Raw genomic sequence first — 18,789 nt, 5'->3', positions numbered from 1 at the left:
AAAAAAAACAAATCACATATTTTCCTTTAAGTTCATGAGATTATTTCCTTTTGGACTATACAGTCCAGACCTCTTTAAGTACACCGTCATTCTCTCCTCTCTGTGTCCCAGTCATCATTTTGGCATTCCTTTAGCCTTCAAACTTTAGGCTTTAAGCCTGATGTGTTATTCTGGATTAAAAAAACCCACACGATGATTGTTTTCCTTACCTGAGTAACTGCTTTTACTTGCCCCGTGTTGACGGTGGTGACCGGTGTACCCACAGCGGTCTCTGTGATCACATACTGGCCTTGGGGAATGGTCATCATCTGAATTTCAGATGCTAAAAAATGGAAATTGAAGAATGAAAAGCTGCAGGTAAACTCAAAGTCCACCTTAAAAGATAATGCCTTATGTTAGAAAGATTTCAGGCCTGTAACAGTGGTTGTTAAATAGACATTCAGGTAAAGCCTTGTAAAACTCGACAGGTCTAACATCAGCTGCAGATTTGGCAACTCATGCCTAGAAAACACATCCTGTTCTGGCCCAAGAAATCACAGAATTACCATCTGGAGCTGCATGAAGATGAAAAATCATTTCCTGTCACCCCCATCTTCTGTATGATTGTTGCAAGTATCCATGCAAATTCAAACAAGCTGCTACCCAACACAGGGATACTTGCAGAATCCAAGTTCTTTGGAATAAAAGAGCCCAGTCTGCCTGCCCAGACCACACATCAGAGAATTACAGATCTGCACTAGGAAAGCTAGCACAGCCGTTTTCATTTGTGTAAAACCGTTTTATCTTCCCAGACCTCTCTGAATATTAACCACAAAGCTTAATGAGCTCTGAAAATATGATCCCATTTGGTAGCTGGAGAAATGGAGCACATCCTAGTCCCACACACAAGCCAGACTATTAGTGAGAGCTCCTGCTGACACTCACAATAGCTCCGAAATGAGTTCCATGTGCCGGGGAGATACGTGTGCTGGACTGAAGAGCCTTGCTGCTGCTGGAGGGCTTGGGTTGGCGTAGATGGAGTTGTCTGCATCTGCGAGGGGCTGAGCTCCTGCTGAGATTGTTGTGAGGAGGGACTCAAAGGCTGAGCCCCAACCTAAAAACAAAAAGTGGGGGGGGAGGGATTAAGTGTTCTCAGTGTACTAAGGATTGTCCTGTTAGAAACATTCCTTCTTAGGAAGGGAAACCACCACAAGGAGTTTCTACAGCATATTGAACACAAGAAATGCAAAGCTCTCCTCCCTCTCCCCCAACTTCCTTCACTTTGTGTTTCATAAGCAAAGATCAGGAAAATGAAATGGAGACACTGTTTGCTAAAGGTTACAGAGTGAGTCTGTGGCAGAAAACCAAGATGAGAGGCTAAATGACCCAACAGCATGAAGAGCTGAACTTCAATTATTTGAGGAGTGCCGGTCCCATTTGCATCTTTCAATTGGCTAACTTTATTGAAGCTGCAGATTTGTCTGTTCCCAGCCATCTCTCTCTACCTTGTATATGCTGTTAGGAGCAAAAACCCCAAACAAAACCACAACAAAACACCCCCATGCACCCTAGGAACATCTGGGAACTACCTCATGATCTCAGAGACGTTTATGTGAGAGTCATTTCATGTACGGTCCTTTAAATGACATGGAAAAGACTACGTCCTAGATCAGCACGTGCAATGCGCCAGCTGAGCCAACTGGTAGGGGAAAAGTTTCCTACATGAGAGAAGTGAAATACCTGTGATGATGACTGAGCTGCTGGCGATGGCTCTGTGACCTGGATGTGCTGCACCTGGATGGCATGTTGGGTGTATGTCTGGGGATCGTGAAGCTGCCCAACATCCACGGTGGAGTGCTGGGACTGGTGAGGTGAGGTAGCCTGGAAAAAAACACACAAAAAAATCAAATCAAAGCAGAGGCATATACTTCAAATTCTTTGCAGAAGCTGCTGTGTAAACCTCTTATGTGATACAAGGTCTGGAACAATAAGGTATGAGCCTTAGTGAGGCCATGGAGCACTCCTGGGAGATAAAGAAGTACATTTAACAGATGTAATGGTACTGAGATGGTTCCATGTCTGTGATATCAATGGAAAGAACATCCTGCAGGATGGACGCAAATCAAAGAGTCAGAAAACCAGGATTAGTGTCAACCACTGGACAAGCCTTCTTTGTAAGCACCTTTCTACAAAATGTAAACATACTCAAGATCTGCAGATCCAATACTGTAGTTTGACATTGCTCTGTATCAAGACAAGTGCTTTAAGTCTTTCTGATTAAAGGCTTTTTTGAGCAACACTTGTTAATGATACCAATTGGAGGAACTTAATTACAAGTCTCAGATCTTGATAAAATCAATATTAGCTGCAGGAATCTGTATTCACTCTCCTGTATCATTAGAACAGCTATGGTCAATATTAACTAAGGCCATTGTTTAGGCCTTTATTAACCAAATTCATAACTTGATTTGTAATGAGGGGGCAGAAAGAAAATGAAATTTCAGATTCCAATACAAACACATGGTAATTTGAGCTTCACCCAGCAGATAACAGATTTGAAGGCTATGGCGATTTCTTACAGCTGCCCAAGTTATTTTCCTTTCCTCAGCTCGGTTGCTGTAGTTACACTCTGCTTTTATTTTTAGGAGGCTGTTGGGCATCATAGAGAATGAATATTCTAACAGATGATATGAAGGGGAAAAGCAAGTGCCTTCTGTACTTCCTTGTTCTCAGTGAGCCAGAGCCAAAAATTGGAACTACAAATGAGTCTTCCCAGCTGCAAAAGGGTCACCCATTAACCCACTTTTCCAGTTGCTAGAAAACCTTCCCAGAGCAGACTCCAGCAAAGGTGCCCTGATGGGTAGAACTAAATTAGGACTGTGTAGAAATGTCTCCAGGAAGCTGATCTAGACTGGCAGGACTATTTCTGCCCAACACACAATGTTTACAATGGAAACCCTAAGCATTATCTATCAATTTATCTGTAAAAAATAGTCTGCCCCACTTTTTGTAACCACTCCTTTAACTTCCCAGCATTACAGCCCCAAGAAAGCAGAGGCTTGGTATGGTGACGGTCAAAACCACATTGGGTTACTCACCTGGGCCACTTGAACAACCTGCAGCTGTATGTGCTGAGGCTGCTGCAAGCCGGTTGTGGACTGCGACACTGGGATGTACTGGATTCGTTGGTAATCCCCCTGGGGAGTCCGATAGTCTGTTGTGAGGGTCTGGGATATCTCCGTCATGGCTTGTGTCAGTAAATCTGTTGTCTGAGCAGGCAGAGAGACACAGACCATTACCACTTATTGTCTACTGGACTCAATTCTTTCATCACACTGAATCTACCCGTGCACCATTGAGCCTAAGAATCATTTATTAGGGCTTAACATATTATAAGAGCTTAATGTGTACAGAGGACAGGGTGTCCTGACTCCTTACCACAACGGTTTCTCCAGTGGTGCTGTCAGTGGTTAGAACAGCAGGAGTGGAACTGATGACAGCTGTTGTCAGCGGGGCATGTATCGTGTTAGGGAGCTGAGCAAACTCTGGGTGCTTCTTGCGAATGTGCTGTACCATCTTCGTCTGCAGAGAGATGGACAAGAGCATTAGAGAGACTGTCAGTAGCTCCACGGGCTGCGGCTTTTAGGTTTTCCTCAGTAAGGCAGCATCAGGATTCACACTATGGGATGCTCTGCTCAGCAAGAGAGAAACAAGGATCATAAAGTCGCTGCTGAGCTATCTGATATTGAATTATTGCCCCAAACAACACACCCATAAGCTTTTTAACACACAGTCAAATATTTTGGGGACCTTTTCCAGATGTCACCTTCTCTGCATTTGATTTCCCTGCTGCTCTCCCTTGCCACTGTCAGTGAGCAGTTTCCAAGCTTTTCCATTTGTGACAGCACTCTGATAACACTTCTATTTCTTCTTTCAAGCTCACACCCTCTATTTAGGGAACCTTTTCACCCTACAAACAAGAAAGAGAGGCTGAGACAACCCCCGTACCTTGCTGCTGTACTGCTTGGAACAGTGAGGACAGCAGACTGGAGGGGTGGCGATGGTACCCGTCAGCTGGGTGTGGGTGCTCAGCATGGGGTCCGGCTCTCCCGGGCCTGCAGGACGCAGTTTCCGGATGCTCGGAGGTAGCTCAGCACCGGGATGGTTTTTCAGGATGTGTGCTTTGCGTTTACTGGCACTCTTGTACACCTGAAGGGTCAAGATTTGGAACAAAAACGGTGTAATCCTGATGTCAGCACAGAAAACAGCTACCAGATGCCTTTATCTGCAACGTCTGCGTGTTGCTTTAGATAGTGTTGGTTAAATCCCCAAGTAATTACAACATAAGCATGAATATATTAATACATACACCTTCCAGTGTTTAATCAACCTGTAAAAGCAACTCAAGTAGCATGCAAAAGCCATTTGCAAACGTGTTGTATGTCACAACAAAACATCAAAGCGGGACAGGAAGGTAAGAAGAAAACCTTTCTTGCCTGATATTTGAAGGCCAAGTGTCAGAGAAGCCACTGATCACCAAAGCTGTAATTTGTCCAATATTACTTTGTCATGAGGGCTGATGCCTCCACTCTTGCACAAAGCATCAAACTGTTTTAAGAGCCTTCAGCAATCAACTTATTTTTAAACTCTATTTATGCACATCAAGCAAATATTCTGTAATATTTAGAACTACCTGTTTTTTCCCCTTTAAACAAAAGGAAGGATGTATTGAAGGTAAGAAGAGTCAGTCAAAATACACTCCCTGGTAAATAAAGGCCAACATGCATAAAAAGCAAAAGCCAAGGAGTGAGAACAGGAACCCAGAGGCAGCACAGAAACAGCTTCAGGCTTTGCTGAACACTGGGAATTACTGGCACGTGACTAAGTACACAGCTTAAAATACAAGGAGTTAGAGACTAACTTTTAGAAGTGATAAGAGAAACCAAAATAAATTAGCATTCAGGAATTATAGATACACAGGATACGCAGTCCTGGGTTGCAAAAAGTGATGCAGGAGTAAGGGTGGGTGACTGCTTGCTGGATCCAAAGACTGCAGAAAAGAAGAACTGCAGTTTTCAATTCACATTCAGCTGCCTTGGCCTAAGTGCATTTCATCTTAATTTCTTTTGGATAGTGCTGCAGAATTGTTGCTGGCAAGCACATCAAGAAAAAAAAGCTATAAACCCTGCCAGATGTTTCTATGCAGAGACGTATTTGTTGCATTCAGGTCTAGGACTGACTCCAAGGGGTGACTTCCTTACATACCTTATCACAGTACTGACAGAAGTAATCTCTGTTGGGTTTGATGATGGGCAACGTGAGCTCTGGCACCTCTTCTATTTTCATGTCTGGATGTCTCTTTGATAAATGATTCACCTTACAAAGAGAACAAGAGAGCATATTACAGATGGTAGCCAAGAAACTGCATCTTCTAGACATGGATAACAGCCAAACCAAAACTGTAACGACGTTAGCCAGCAGCACTGGACGCATTTGCTGCTGCAAGGGTTATTGTCAACTCACAGCCAGCTGCTGAAGTTAAATGTGGACTTGCTAGAACTCATTTACAGTTTCTCTAATCAAAATAAGATGGAAAGGGTTAAAATAGTTTGCAAGTTAAGAGTGAGGTAATGTAAAAGCCATCTGCCCAGGGAGGCCTTTGCTAGCAGAGATCACAACACTCACAAAATATTTGCAAATCAGATCTCTTCCTGCGTGACACCCTCCATACAGCGGCAGTTACAGGGCATGGCCAGGAGAGGCCCCTCAAGAAGGGACAGAAGCAAGAAAATAGGAAAAAGTCAGGAAAACTGAGGCAAGTTAAGGCTGAACTAGGCAATAAACAAATCTCGTGTTCTGCTAAACACATTATACATCAATCAGCATCATTGTTGAGATGTGGTAACAACCAGACGTACAACACAGGCAATTAGATAACGCAAAGGCACGCATTTGTTGAAGAGAGAAAGTTTTAAAAGATACATGACCTCATCTACAAAATTCTCCCGGTTTCACAGCATCTTTGTGTTCCAACATTACAATTCCATCTTTATTCCTTAGCTATTCATCAAGATTGAGTACAGAAGTTGTAAGAGAAGCTCGAGCACACAAATACTCACCAACATCCCCCTCCGGCGGAAACCCATCATGCAGAGTCGGCATTTGAACATGAAGCTCTCGTAGTCAGTGGAAGCTATCCGAGGCTTGAACGTTTTGGAGCGGCTGATTCGATCGGCTTTCTTGGCCTCCCTCTCTGGGTTGTGCATCCTCTGCATGTGCTCTCGCAGTTTGTCTTTCCTCTAGAGAAAGAGCAATCGCGGGGAAAAACATCAGCACTGCTTATTGCCTTGCTCCCTGTTACAAGGAAGAGCCACATTAAGTTGTTCAGAGATCTCTTCAGCTTTTCCTCTCCACTGCTGCCATGAGACAGTTGCATGCTCAGTACTGGACGTAGGTCTAACAAGAACCCTTTGGGCTCAGGTTTATCCTTCAAACCAAGCTGAGGTTGCTCAGCCACAAAAGTGGGAGCTAAACTAATGCTAATTTTGCAGTCTCTGTGAGAACGAACCCCTTCACTTTGGCTTTTCTTTGAATTTATCTGGAGGGAGCCTCATAGCTCACATATGACACAAAGCGGTGCGAGCAACTTGCAGGCACATCTAGCGCATTTACACACGGTAATTTCTTCCACCTTTGAGAATATGAGCTTGTCTATTTAAAGGAGGGCAAAGAATGTTGTTCTCCACCTGTATCAGAAAGGATCCAGTCCAGAGTCATCTTACCTTGAACTGCTTGCCACACGTGGAGCACAAGAAGTCTTTGCGGTCCGAGTGTCGCAACATATGGAGCCGCAGCTTGTCGGGGCGGCAGAAAGCCTTGTCGCATTCTGTGCACTGGTAAATCTTTTCTGAATGGAAACTGCGTACGTGTTTCTTGACCTAGAATGGCAGATCACAGAAAAATGGAATTTATTTAAAAGAGAAGAGTGTGTGGTAAAACAGTCTCAGAAACTCTCAGCAAAAAGAAGAAAGGAAAAAGATTCTAAGACTTCTCTAACCTGCTTTGGTTTAAAGAGTATTTTACCAGGACAGGTAATGTCTTGAGAGTAGTTTCTATAAAGCCATAACGTCTTTATTATACATCTGGCTGGATGATTTGATTTCCTCAAGACTGATTCTTGACGGCATCAGCTATTGCACAGTCAGGCACTTAACATGCACCAGAAGTCCATGAGGTATGAGTTTTACTGATTCACCTTTGAGTTAACACGTTCATTTGAGGTTCATTATCTTGACTTCATTTATAAAAAAATCTAAACGCAGGGATTAATCTCTTTGAATCAGAGAGAAAGAATTTGCAATTACAAATGCCAAAAAAACCCCAAACCTAAGACCGAAAAGCATTTGCAGGCCATTTCTGAATAGCGATTACTACCCTTGACCTCTTCAAGCATCTAGTGGGGCTTTTTTCCCCAATAAAGGAACTAACAAGGTTTGACATTTGAAATCCAAGCACCACTCAAGAAATGGATCTCTAATTATATCTTTATCTCTAATTATATCTTTCCTAATACTGATCATACATGGGACAACTTGGTCTCTTTATCTGTTCCATATGAAAGTATTTAAGTAGGCAGCAATCCATGGTGACTGGACTTAATTATTCACATAGCTTCAATTGAAAAAAGTCTAAATTCCAAAATAGAGCTGAACAGGTAGAAAAAAGCCATGGGACCTTCTGACTTCATCAGCTTCACAGGAATGTTTATGGGGAATTAGGCTGCAGTATAGCATTTCTGAATAATCAACATTTTTCCTCATTCAACATTTACAGAAGATAAAGGGGTTTAGCCAGGATGGAATTATATTAGTAAATCACTTTTCCTCATCCTTTCCTCTTTAGCCTATTGGGTAGTCTATCAGTTCCTATTACTTGACATACACTAGATTTCTACATTTCAATTTCAGTCGGGCAGCTCAGCAAGACACAGCTAGCTCTTTATCCATATAAAGGATGATGAATATGTACGTGGCACAGCTCCGTTTTGTTCTTACTGAACATGGAAATAGCTTCCTTAAATGCTATTAACGATCTTCTCCACTGGCTCTGCACACTGTAGTTACATTACTCACAACTCCTGTGCAACCTCTCCTAAGCAGTGTGCATGAAAGAAGGGGAATAAAGTACCCAGCTGAAGCCCAGAGGGAAATTCGGGAAGCAGAATATCCTGATGTGTTCTGGCATTTGTGCAAGGTCTTCAAACGAATCACCCTGACAAATACAGTCAAGGGATTCAAAGATATTTGTATCATGTAAAACTATAATTTTTTTTTTTTGGTTCAGACTTCTAACGACAAAGGACAAGGTGCATTCAAGCACAAGCTGCATCCAGGAAGAGACAATTCCCTTTAGTGCCATGGATCTGTACAGACCAAAAGTAGCTAGGACCTTTGCTTTAGGCATTTTTTGGGAATAACGGATCATCCCTTCTGCAGAACGGTGCCTTCTAATGCCAAACTGAACTACCACATCTGATTATTTAGTGGAAAGAGCACTTCAATGGCGTAAGACAAGATCTAGCAATGCCCGGTCACTCTTCCTGTTTCATTTCTGACTGACAGGGACCCCTTTATTTTGTGAGAATGAACTGACGTGCAGTGTTACACAAAAACAGGACTGAAAAAATCCATAAACACAGTGCTTGCCAGACACCTGGCAGTGCTTCAAATCAGTACGGCATCTCACCTGGATAAAATCAGGAAAGCGTTTTTTGCAGGTAGGGCAGGTGAAATAGCCATCGTTGACATGGACGGCCACGTGATCTTTAAGCAGATCCAAGCGGTCAAAGGACTCGGGACAGAAGATGCAGGAGTACGTTTTCTGGTCCATGTGGAACTTCATGTGGCTCTCGAGAGCCCCGCTGTTGATGAAGCCCTTGTTGCAGATGTCACAAGTCAAAGGGCAGTTCCCTTCCCGGCCGTGAAAGCGCAAATGCTGATCCAGTTTGTCCTTTTCACGGAAAGCTTTCCCGCACTGCAGGCATTTGAACGGACGGAAGGATTTCCGGATGAACAGGTGCTGAAGAGCTGCGTTCTGAAAGAAACATCGAAGATACCTTTAGTTTTTCTTATTCTGTATAGATTACGCATCTAAATATTTGCAAGATTAAATAGACCAGATGATCAGTGAAGCCCTATTTCAAAAAAGGCTTTTGTGTTATAGATGCTGTCTCCATTTTCCAGAAGGGGAGGCTGTAACAGGCAGTAGTTAAGGGTTATACCTGCAGTTACACACTGAGTTAGGAGAAAACAATGCAGGAGTTTCCCCTCCAGTCCCCGTTTTCTGCTGATTTACCTAACTTCTGTCATTTTTCTGTAAAATAAAACTAAGTCCAGTCTGAAGTACAGACTGGGGCCTAAGAAAAGCTGCAATTTGAGGTGATTTTTGGAGATTGGGTCAAAAGTTCAGCCACCATACAAAAGAAGGGCAGGCTAATGCCCTTTCAGGCAGTGACAGGGCTTATGAAATTCCACAGCCCTTTACAAAATCAGCTTCTGCCACAGATCACCACAGGATGCGCAGCAGTGGTTTAGCATTGCCTGGAAAACCTGTGATGAAACATATATTCAACCTTTTTTTATTATAAAAAAGAACAGAGTTTCAACACATGACAGCAGGGGCAGAATGGCAGGTGTACAAGCAACAGGTAGGAACTCGTGAGCAGTGTGCCTATCTTTGCCATTATCGTGTGTGAGAGCCTGAAAATGAAGAAGAAAAATGAAAGGTAAAACACACTGGTGCTAAATCAAGAGGAACTCCGATAGATTCTGCTGCCTACTTAAAGGGTAGTTGATTAGACACAGTTAAACTTGAAATTGCTTTTCTTGGTATTGCAAGAAATTTTAAGAATATTGTGACTTGAGCACAATGCGGATTGTGCAAACGTTAATTTTAAAATTTAATATACTGGGCTGCTCTGTTTTTCTTCACTCCTATTGTGCTCTGTTTCTCTTTTCTGCCTCTGCTTTGGTTTGGTGCATGCTTTCCTTCAGTCTACCTTTTCTGTAACATTTTACAACTCTTATTTCTTCCCATCTTCCCCTTCAGCTTAACGTTACAGGGCCATCCTAGTCCTGACACCAGCACGTCTGCTGGAGAAACAGATGCTGCTGGACACATTGCCTGTAGAAATAGGCAAAAATAAGATCTGTACATCAGCATTTATCAGTGCTTTCTCTTTTCAGATGTAACACACAGAATCTGTGTCACAAGTTCAAGAAATAGTGCTAGAACATTGCTGGCACCTACGCTCACACACGTTCTGCCAACAGATTTCCTCGGTTTCCTCTCTCCTTGTCTGGTGGGAATGTCTGGGCTGACATTCGCTGTGTCCCTTACACATGTGCCAACAGCTGACGCTGAGAAAGTAAAGCCAGGAGCTTTTCTGCTGGAATGAGGGAACGGCTTGGGAATACTGTGAAATGCTGTGCTAGAGATTAAATCAGTGAACCTGAACGATCCTTTTCACCATCTGAACTGCAGAGGGAAACCTATACTTCCATTCCAGAAAAAAAGGAACATAAGAGCATCTGTTTTGCTATTAAAAAAAAAAAACCAAAAACCTAAGAGTTTCACACAAGAGCCCCAAATGAGCCCTCCCAGGAATTGCCATCACCTCTGTTGTCCATTGCTCAAGTGAAGAAGTGGAGACAATAGGAAATACAGGGATCGCACCATGAGTTTGAATGATAGACATGTGTGGTGTAAAAGTTAATGTGTTGCTTGGACTCAGAAGTATATAAATTTCCCCTGAGCTACAGGGATATGCTAACAAACCAAGTAGTTGAAGAGATGCGCTTCAGGTTCTTAACTCCACTACTTCTGTACTCTGCTATTTGTAACCCGCAACCACCTGACTAAGAGATCAGGCCAGAGTTCAACTCCACATAAATCAACATAGTCCTGCTGCTGTCTCAAGGGCTGCAGAAGGGAAAAACATTTTTACTGCTCTTGGGTTAGATAAACTATCAAATAAAAACAAGAACAAAAAAAGTGTTGTCTCGTTAACTGATAACATTGATCTGGTGCAAACAATTGTATAAACAAATCCTCCAAAACTTTAAGATGGATATTATAGTATTTCATCCAAGCACTTTACTCCTATAATATTCACCTTAAACTTGCAATTAATTAGTATGGAAAGAACTAGAAGAATGCAAATTTAGTTCTGGACAATGGTTGCTTAAAGAAGAACAAACGTGACAATTTACAATGCAGGGTCAATCAGGAGACACTAAACAGAAGTTGGACAAAACAACATGGAATTTGATATCGTTACGTACCATTCGATTAGATACAGCAAAAAACCCAACAAAACAAAAAAACCAAACCTACCTGCAGCTCCAGCTGAGCAGGCAGCATTGAGGGAGAGAAAAATACTCGGGTTATGCAATGGACTTTAAAACAGAAGCCTTGACTTCTGCAACAGTCACGCTTCTGCAGGTCACCACCAGGGCCAGCTCCTTCAGCCGCAGTTTACTCTTTACTTGGGCAAAACTGCTTTTTTGCCTCAGGAAACGGTAACCAGATCTTCAGGGTTTACCCTGTAGTTAATAACTGCCCAAGGGGAGTTAAAGGGCAAAGATAAAAACCACAGACAATCTTGAAGGTGTTTTGTGACCTTTAGTGTTTTCTCAGGCTTGATTAATAATGATGTAACACGTACTGTAGAGCCACAGTGAGAATGAAATGTTTTTAGCAGAAGGGAATAATTAGAGCAGGATGACAACAGGGCAAGGATTAGAAAAGTGAAGAAGGAGCAGGGACTTTTTTTAACTTAATCTTACTGTTTATACTCTTTGCTAAACAATTGGTTGCTTTTCTTCCAGCATGAAGCAACTGTGCTTTCCCAATCATATCCCTACCCCTACCAGTGGCTTCCTCTGAGTAAAGCAGTGACCTACACAAGGAACATTTTAGGATCAGGTCTGCATGTAAAAAAAAAAAAAACCAAACCAAAAACTACAAGAAAAAGCATTTGGAAATGCAGATGTATTTGGGGATGTATTTGCAGATGTATTCTGGGATCAGCCCATAGACACCCTGGACACTACCCAAAACTGAATTAAAAACAAATACTCATTCTGGCTGAGGACCAAACATTCCTCTATTTGTTTCAGGAGTATTTTGAAGGGTAGGTGTATATCTTTTCAAAGAACTTCACAAAGAATTATTGTTTTTGAAAATTAAATCCTACATAAGGAAGAACTAGAGCTACACAGGTCTCCAGATCATAATCAGGAGTCAAGACTTTCTACCTGGGTACCAAATGTTTGCTTGTTTATAATGTTGAGTGCCTGTTATTGTAAGAAGGTGCTGACGAACTGAGTAGGTGCTCACAGGGTGCTGGAGCTTGCTGTGACTTTTTCAGTGCTTAAAAATAATGCTTGCTAGTTTACTCTTATCTCAGGTTCTCATTGCTCATAGTCTGATGCAATTCAGAAAGGTGCTGTGCAACCATCCACCTGCCATTCTGCCAGTGCCCTCATCTCCAAATATCTCCAGGACTCTGCTGAGCACAAACTGGAAGGTCAGAGAGATCTGGAGATACAAACATGTTAGCAAGGACTAAACCACCACTGCACTCCTCTTTAGCTGCCATCCATTTGTGACAAATTTCCAGGGAACAAAAGCTAAGTCACAAGACAAAGAAGTAATTTCAGGATTTCTGTCCCTTCCTTTGCACATTTACTGTTTAAGATGAGCTTAAGCTCATGTCTTGGGTTCCAAAGTGCAGAGAAGCTTTTAACATATGAAAATCAAAGTACGGGCAGAAACTTGTTCAGAGAGTGTAAGCATTTTATATGGTTAAAACTTCATGTGCCTTCACCAAATTCTTCCTTCAAGATATGCTGTTGCATTTATGGGGTAACACTACCACTGGTCTCACACACATAATGCTAAAGACTGAGAGAAAAATTTGGCTCAATATCTTCCTATACAGAACAGTTACTCTTCTCTAATCCTTCCTCCTCCCCTAAAAATGAAGTCTTACCCCAATTGCAGCTGTTCTTTTCTGTAATCAAAATTTTACACATGGAAGAACAAGAAAAAGATTTTAGGCTAAATAAACCAATCTCAGAGTTACACAGCTTGAAGGATTATGTGCTTGAATCACTTCCCTCCCACACATTGTAGAAAAAAACAAAACAAAACAGCTCACCCAGCTGACACAAAGCTCAGGCTCAAAGTGTTTGCTGTCAGTACACAAAGCTCTTAGTACAGGTTTTAATCTCAAAGAGAGGCAGGTTTCTCTACCCCAACAAAGGACTTCATCACTAAATATCACCATCATCATCACCAACTAAGTGGATCTAAACTGAGGTTGCGGTTCCTCTTTGGCAACTATTTGCAAGACAAGAGTTCCGAGAGACACAGATGGTGCCGTGAACAAGTCATCACTCTGTGCCACAGTGCTGCGATTCAGCCGGCTGTTTGAAACGCTCCTGCTTGCCAGCTTGGACGGACAGTGTTTCTACCAAAGAATTACTGCGCTGGAATTGAATCAGCTCCAATTGGTGAGCAATTCTCACTAGCATCTCACGAGAGACTATCTCTTTACATGTGATTTGTCTTCCTCTCAGAGCAAAGAAAATTGCTAGGAATGAGACGCTTTATTCAGGATTTGGAAATAAAACAGCGGGAGGAAAAGAGACCAGCTGGTCCTGGCAGGCAGGTCTGGTACTCTCTGGGTTACAGCAAACAGAGAGGGTGAGGGAAGACGTGACCTGCCATCCTCTTAGCTTACCCTGATACGCTTTGCTCGCCTCATGTCATCTGCCGTCATGGTGCTCTGCGTAGGCACCGCGCTCTCGTCGTGCTGCGGCTGGATTTGGAGCGGGTGGTTTTCCGACTGCTGCTCCAGTGCCGGCTGCGTCTCTGGTGGCACCGGAGTCTGTTCCTGCTGCTCCAACCCATTCAGCGCAGCTTGTCCGGCCTCATCAAACTGCCCCTTGCTGGAAAAATGCAGCAAGTCCTGAAATCGCAAATCATACAACCAGTGATTATTCCCCCCACCCACTGAAAAACACTTTGATAACACTCAGCAGATAACGAGACTCCTAAATATTTAGTCACAAACTATCAAAAATGTGTCTATGCTAACGCTTCCCTGTGTTGCACTGATGCTCTCAGCAGATCACCTCCACCTGCAGCTGCAACATTCAGAGCAGCAGCAAAATAGTGCCGCAGGTAGGTGACCCTCTTGCCCATCATATTGTCTAAGGGGACGCACACAATTTAAATGACCCAGCTGGTAATAGCCAAGCAAGTTCTTCTGCACTCATGACCCTACTACTGCTTTAACCAAAGATGTCCTATGCTAATGCATGAGAAACTTTACAACCAAAGTGACTAGCACAGAGCAGGGAAAGCAGAGAATTTCTGTCTTGAAGTTGCTGTCACTTGGAAACATTATCACATATTGTTATGCAGTGCCTACTCCAACAAACTAGCTGGAGTGCTGAAGAGTGACAAACAAGATCATTGTACTGTGCGCTGTGTGTTTTGCCATCCAGTTTCTAAGCTCTACATGCTCTTGCCTACCCAGCTACATACATTGCTTATATTTAATCACACAAAGCTGTTTTCCTACCTTTTTGCATTAACATAAAAGAAATGGGAGGGTGTTGGGAGCAGGAAGCACACACCAAAAATCAGTCTGCACTTAATGCAACGTTCAGAGCAATTCTGCATGCTCAGAACACGAGCAGCAGGAATTCATAGGCGACGTATAGATTCCTCCCCGAGTCAGGACTAAACCATGACCCAGTGAGATGCCAGAGGAAAATTACCACTCCAGATACCAGCTTTCAGCTAAGTCATAAAACAGAGCTACTGATCCCCTGTGGCACGTTTCCTAAAAGGACTTGGTGGTAACCTAAGCATGGTCAGCAGAGAGAATTTAGCATTTTACTTATATAAATGCATCACATTAGGTCCCTATATAACCAACAGCCACAAGCAAAAGAGCATTTTGCAATAAGTATGCCTACAGGAGGCCCTTTTGTTAATATTAAAACATCATAAAGAATCATAGCTCAAACTGATTTAATTCTACCAGCAACAGTTCTAAAAGCAGACTCTGACCTCACGTTACAGAAAAGACAAATATGAACCTAAACTCCCATTACAGTTTTACTGTCTGAATTACTTTTGTGCTGCTGCTAAACTGCCGCAATAACCTCTCTCACTGCTAAGTGCTTTGGGATGAAAGTTGCTGTAGAAATGCACGTGATTTTACAGTTTTTATAGAAGAAAAGTACTGTGCACCCCTGGCAGAGCATCATAGCTAGAAAACCAATCGTGACTCAGGTACAAATCCCAAGCACACCCTCAGTTTGCACTGATGCCCCAAATTCTTTTAGTCAAGGGTTTACAACCCAGGTGACTTTTTTTCCCCTCTTCCTTATTCCCCAAAAATGTACCTGTGTCCCTTCTTCACACTTTTCCCCATTTTCACTGGTTACTTCCATACGCATGAATTTGGGAGGGCGCCCCGGGCGCCTCCCTGGTCCAAACCTCCTCTTTCCTCGCCCACGACCTCGGCCTCTGGCTCTGCAGAATACACAGTGCTCCATGTTAGAGACAAAAAGAGATGGATTTGGAATCTCCACTGATTTTGCACATTCTTTCTCAGCATCACTATTCAACCATTCAACTCAGTAACCGTAGCCTGCAGTAAATAATAAAACCTGAAGAAAATCTGGGAGCAAACAGGGTACTGGCTGGTATCTATTTATTTTGTGCTCTATGAGAAATCAAAGTCCAGAACATATTAAAATTTATTTCAGTAATTGTGGGGTCGAGAGGACTACTGGCTTCTAGCAAGTCCACTGCTGTGGCAACTCTCCTACTTCCAGCATCGCAGCGTACGGTGTGCTGGAAAGCATTTTTCAGCTAGATGGAACAAGTGCACAAGGAAACCAATTTAGAAGGTGAAGCCATAGCATTCCTCCTCAAAAAGGCACTTAGCCATTGATGTTGGGCAGTAAGGTGAAGGGAACAATTTTCTGTGTCAAAAAATAAGGGAAACAAAATGCAGCCACTTGCTAAGTTCCAGGAAAAAGAAGGCACCAACGTGTCCTGCTCCCTGAGGGATGTTTGGAGATTCAGCTTTTAATAGGTCAGGATAAATTATCTTGACAGTGCAATGAGGAGCCAAAGCACCGCAAGTTTTGTTCGCCAAGCTCTGCAGCTGCATATCTCTGAGAAGCACCAGTATTTCAATACTGTGGTACTAAAATATTGCTATTTTTTTAAGTCATTGGCAAAAGACCAAAAGCAAATAACAAAAATCTTAAGTTTCAAGAGGGTATTTATTTTCCCCAAGCTACTTTTTTCGCAAAGTCTCTTACTCCCCTCAGCTTCCTGGTGCCATATTCATACCTTGTGGTGCTGGGCTGTTCTCTTGTGGGTACCCAAGTTGGTCAATAAGTTCTGTAGGGCAAAGACCCTCCTTTCTGCAAGTTTGGGGAACCACCACAGTGACACACAGACAAAAATGAAAGCTTTCAGTACCTGCTGAAGAAGTCCAGCTTCTCATCATGGGAGTTGAGGTGCTGCTGGAGTTGCTCCGAGCTCATGAAACGACGATTGCACTCGTAACATGGCCAGTTCTTCTCCTGCTCTCGGAGAACTATGTTCAATTGGAAATGTCAATAAAAGCATTTCAGTCACTGCCAATTAAATGCCTCATTTTTCTCCCCCAAGCCTTTCTGTCCTCCGTGGGCTGTATTTCTCCCCAGCAGAATACCCAGCACTGCTCCACTTGGCTTTGCTTTTATCCCCTCTGCACTGTGGCATGACAACAGCTCATCACAGAAAGACAAAAAGGTCTCTCGGGACAATTCACATGGACAATATACACTGCCTGAAATTCAGGGAGATTTTGAAATAGACCCTTGTATGAAAGAATACCTACAGGATTGTGTCTCTGGCATAAATGATGGGAGGTCAAGAGAAATTTCTGAAGCTAAAGCAGTAGGACATCGGTTTCTAACACAGACTCAAAATTAGACGTTGAGTACAGAAATGTAGCTCTTTCTGGCAGCAAACTCATGTGTCCCAGAAACTGAGGCAAAATGTTAATTGATTATAATATTACCATGAGAAGAGTTAGTAGAAATAAGTCCCAATTATTCAATCTAACTTTTCTTAACCTAGCAGAAATTTGGGAGCACTATACAAGCCATATACTTAAAACTAAGAATTACAACACCCAGCTACCGTCACACGGCAAAAACTGGGAGCAGAAGAGTCCAAGTTACCCTTCCTTTCCTCCTCAGATATGTCATGGATCTTCTGGTTCACAAACTCCGCGTAGGAGGCAGCGTACCACACCTGCAGCAGGAACACAAGACAACAAAACACTCAGATGGAACCAGAACTAAAAGGAATTCATTTGAAATTGGTATTTAAGCAACACATTTACTTCACTTGCCTCAACCACTAACCCTTATTGCTCCTTTCATCCTCAATAATAAAGCCCGGGAGATCAATATGCCCCCACTGAGGAATAAAAGAGCTTTGCTCAGAAAGCATATCCATTTAATTTTAAGGTAGAGCCTCCTAATATGAATGTTAATCTCACACATGGCTATGAGTGGCTCTAAAGGAAATAAGATTAATCTCTTTAGACCCAACTGTATGATTGTGAAGGATTGATGTCAGCAGAGTACTGTTACTTGTACTAAGAGGAATGGAAAAGCTTTTAACTTGGGGGATTTCCCATTTCTGGAGCTGGGTCTCTTGAGCTTGGAGGAGACTGAGGGGTGACCTCATTGATGTTTACAGCTACATAAAGGGTGAGTGTCAGGAGGATGGAGCCAGGCTCTTCTCGGTGACAACCAGTGACAGGACAAGGGGCAATGGGTTCAAACTGGAACACAAAAGGTTCCACTTAAATTTGAGAAAAAACTTCTTCTCAGTAAGGGTGACAGAACACTGGACCAGGCTGCCCAGGGAGGTTGTGGAGTCTCCTTCTCTGCAGACATTCCAACCTGCCTGGACACCTTCCTGTGTAACCTCATCTGGGTGTTCCTGCTCCATGGGGGGATTGCACTGGATGAGCTTTTGAGGTCTCTCCCAATCCCTGACATTCTGTGATTCTGTGAAAAGTGAGTCATGAAGCACGAGCAATGCCATACCTTGAGTTCCTGCTTGGGCTCCACGTTTTTAATGGTCGTGTAATAAATATGGTGGCCATACTGATATGCTACCAGGTTCTGCTCCAAATGGTTTTGAGCTGGACGGACAAACATCATCCAGTTACAAAGAGCCTCGCTAGAAAGTTCAAACCACAGGTCCTCTTGCAAGTCTCTGTCTTTTCTGTCACCCTTATCAAGGGAAACCTGTAGGAAAATCCAATTACATATGACTGTGACTGCCTGGCAGCAGTTTCAAAAGAAGTTTAGTTTCTAAAAATCAAAAACAACACACTGTGACCTTGCAACTTTGACATCAGGAAAGCATGAAGACATAGCTAATTTCCTCTCTGCTAACAGGGATACAGAAACAAGCAGCACTTGGAAAAACACTTAAAACAGGTAGAGATTTAATTAGGGAGACACGAGGGACCCTTTCATGGGTTTCAATGGTAAGCAGCATGGATGAAAAGGGTCAGGCACAGTGCTTGACATGAGCCTATAAACAAGGCACAAGGAGTTTTAGCTTTAGCAGGTTATAGGATACAGGTTTTCAGATGTTTGTAACTGGCAGACCCACTTTTCCTTTCATTTCCTGACTCGTAAC

General features: G+C 42.8%; 1 protein-coding gene across 11 annotated transcripts in view; it reads right to left on the bottom strand.

Annotated features, from left to right (window-relative positions):
* Window positions 1–18,789, bottom strand: part of PRDM10 (PR/SET domain 10) — a 36,727-nt gene that overhangs the window by 3,465 nt on the left and 14,473 nt on the right. For all 11 annotated transcript variants that reach the window (XM_082070582.1, XM_082070580.1, XM_082070581.1 and 8 more), the window contains 15 exons: window positions 18,186–18,389; window positions 17,307–17,379; window positions 16,558–16,675; window positions 15,465–15,594; window positions 13,787–14,014; window positions 8,725–9,072; window positions 6,762–6,917; window positions 6,099–6,278; window positions 5,245–5,355; window positions 3,988–4,188; window positions 3,418–3,561; window positions 3,078–3,248; window positions 1,720–1,860; window positions 925–1,093; window positions 210–322 (listed from right to left, as the gene is read on the bottom strand). In XM_082070582.1, the coding sequence (XP_081926708.1) occupies window positions 210–322; window positions 925–1,093; window positions 1,720–1,860; window positions 3,078–3,248; window positions 3,418–3,561; window positions 3,988–4,188; window positions 5,245–5,355; window positions 6,099–6,278; window positions 6,762–6,917; window positions 8,725–9,072; window positions 13,787–14,014; window positions 15,465–15,594; window positions 16,558–16,675; window positions 17,307–17,379; window positions 18,186–18,389 (2,487 nt within the window). The remainder of the gene's footprint in view (window positions 1–209; window positions 323–924; window positions 1,094–1,719; window positions 1,861–3,077; window positions 3,249–3,417; window positions 3,562–3,987; window positions 4,189–5,244; window positions 5,356–6,098; window positions 6,279–6,761; window positions 6,918–8,724; window positions 9,073–13,786; window positions 14,015–15,464; window positions 15,595–16,557; window positions 16,676–17,306; window positions 17,380–18,185; window positions 18,390–18,789) is intronic.

This window comes from Streptopelia decaocto (assembly GCF_964273445.1).
Source record: "Streptopelia decaocto genome assembly, chromosome: 21".
Classification (NCBI taxonomy): domain Eukaryota; kingdom Metazoa; phylum Chordata; class Aves; order Columbiformes; family Columbidae; genus Streptopelia; species Streptopelia decaocto.
The sequence above is the reverse complement of the archived record's forward strand: the minus strand, read 5'-3'. Positions and strand labels throughout refer to the sequence as shown.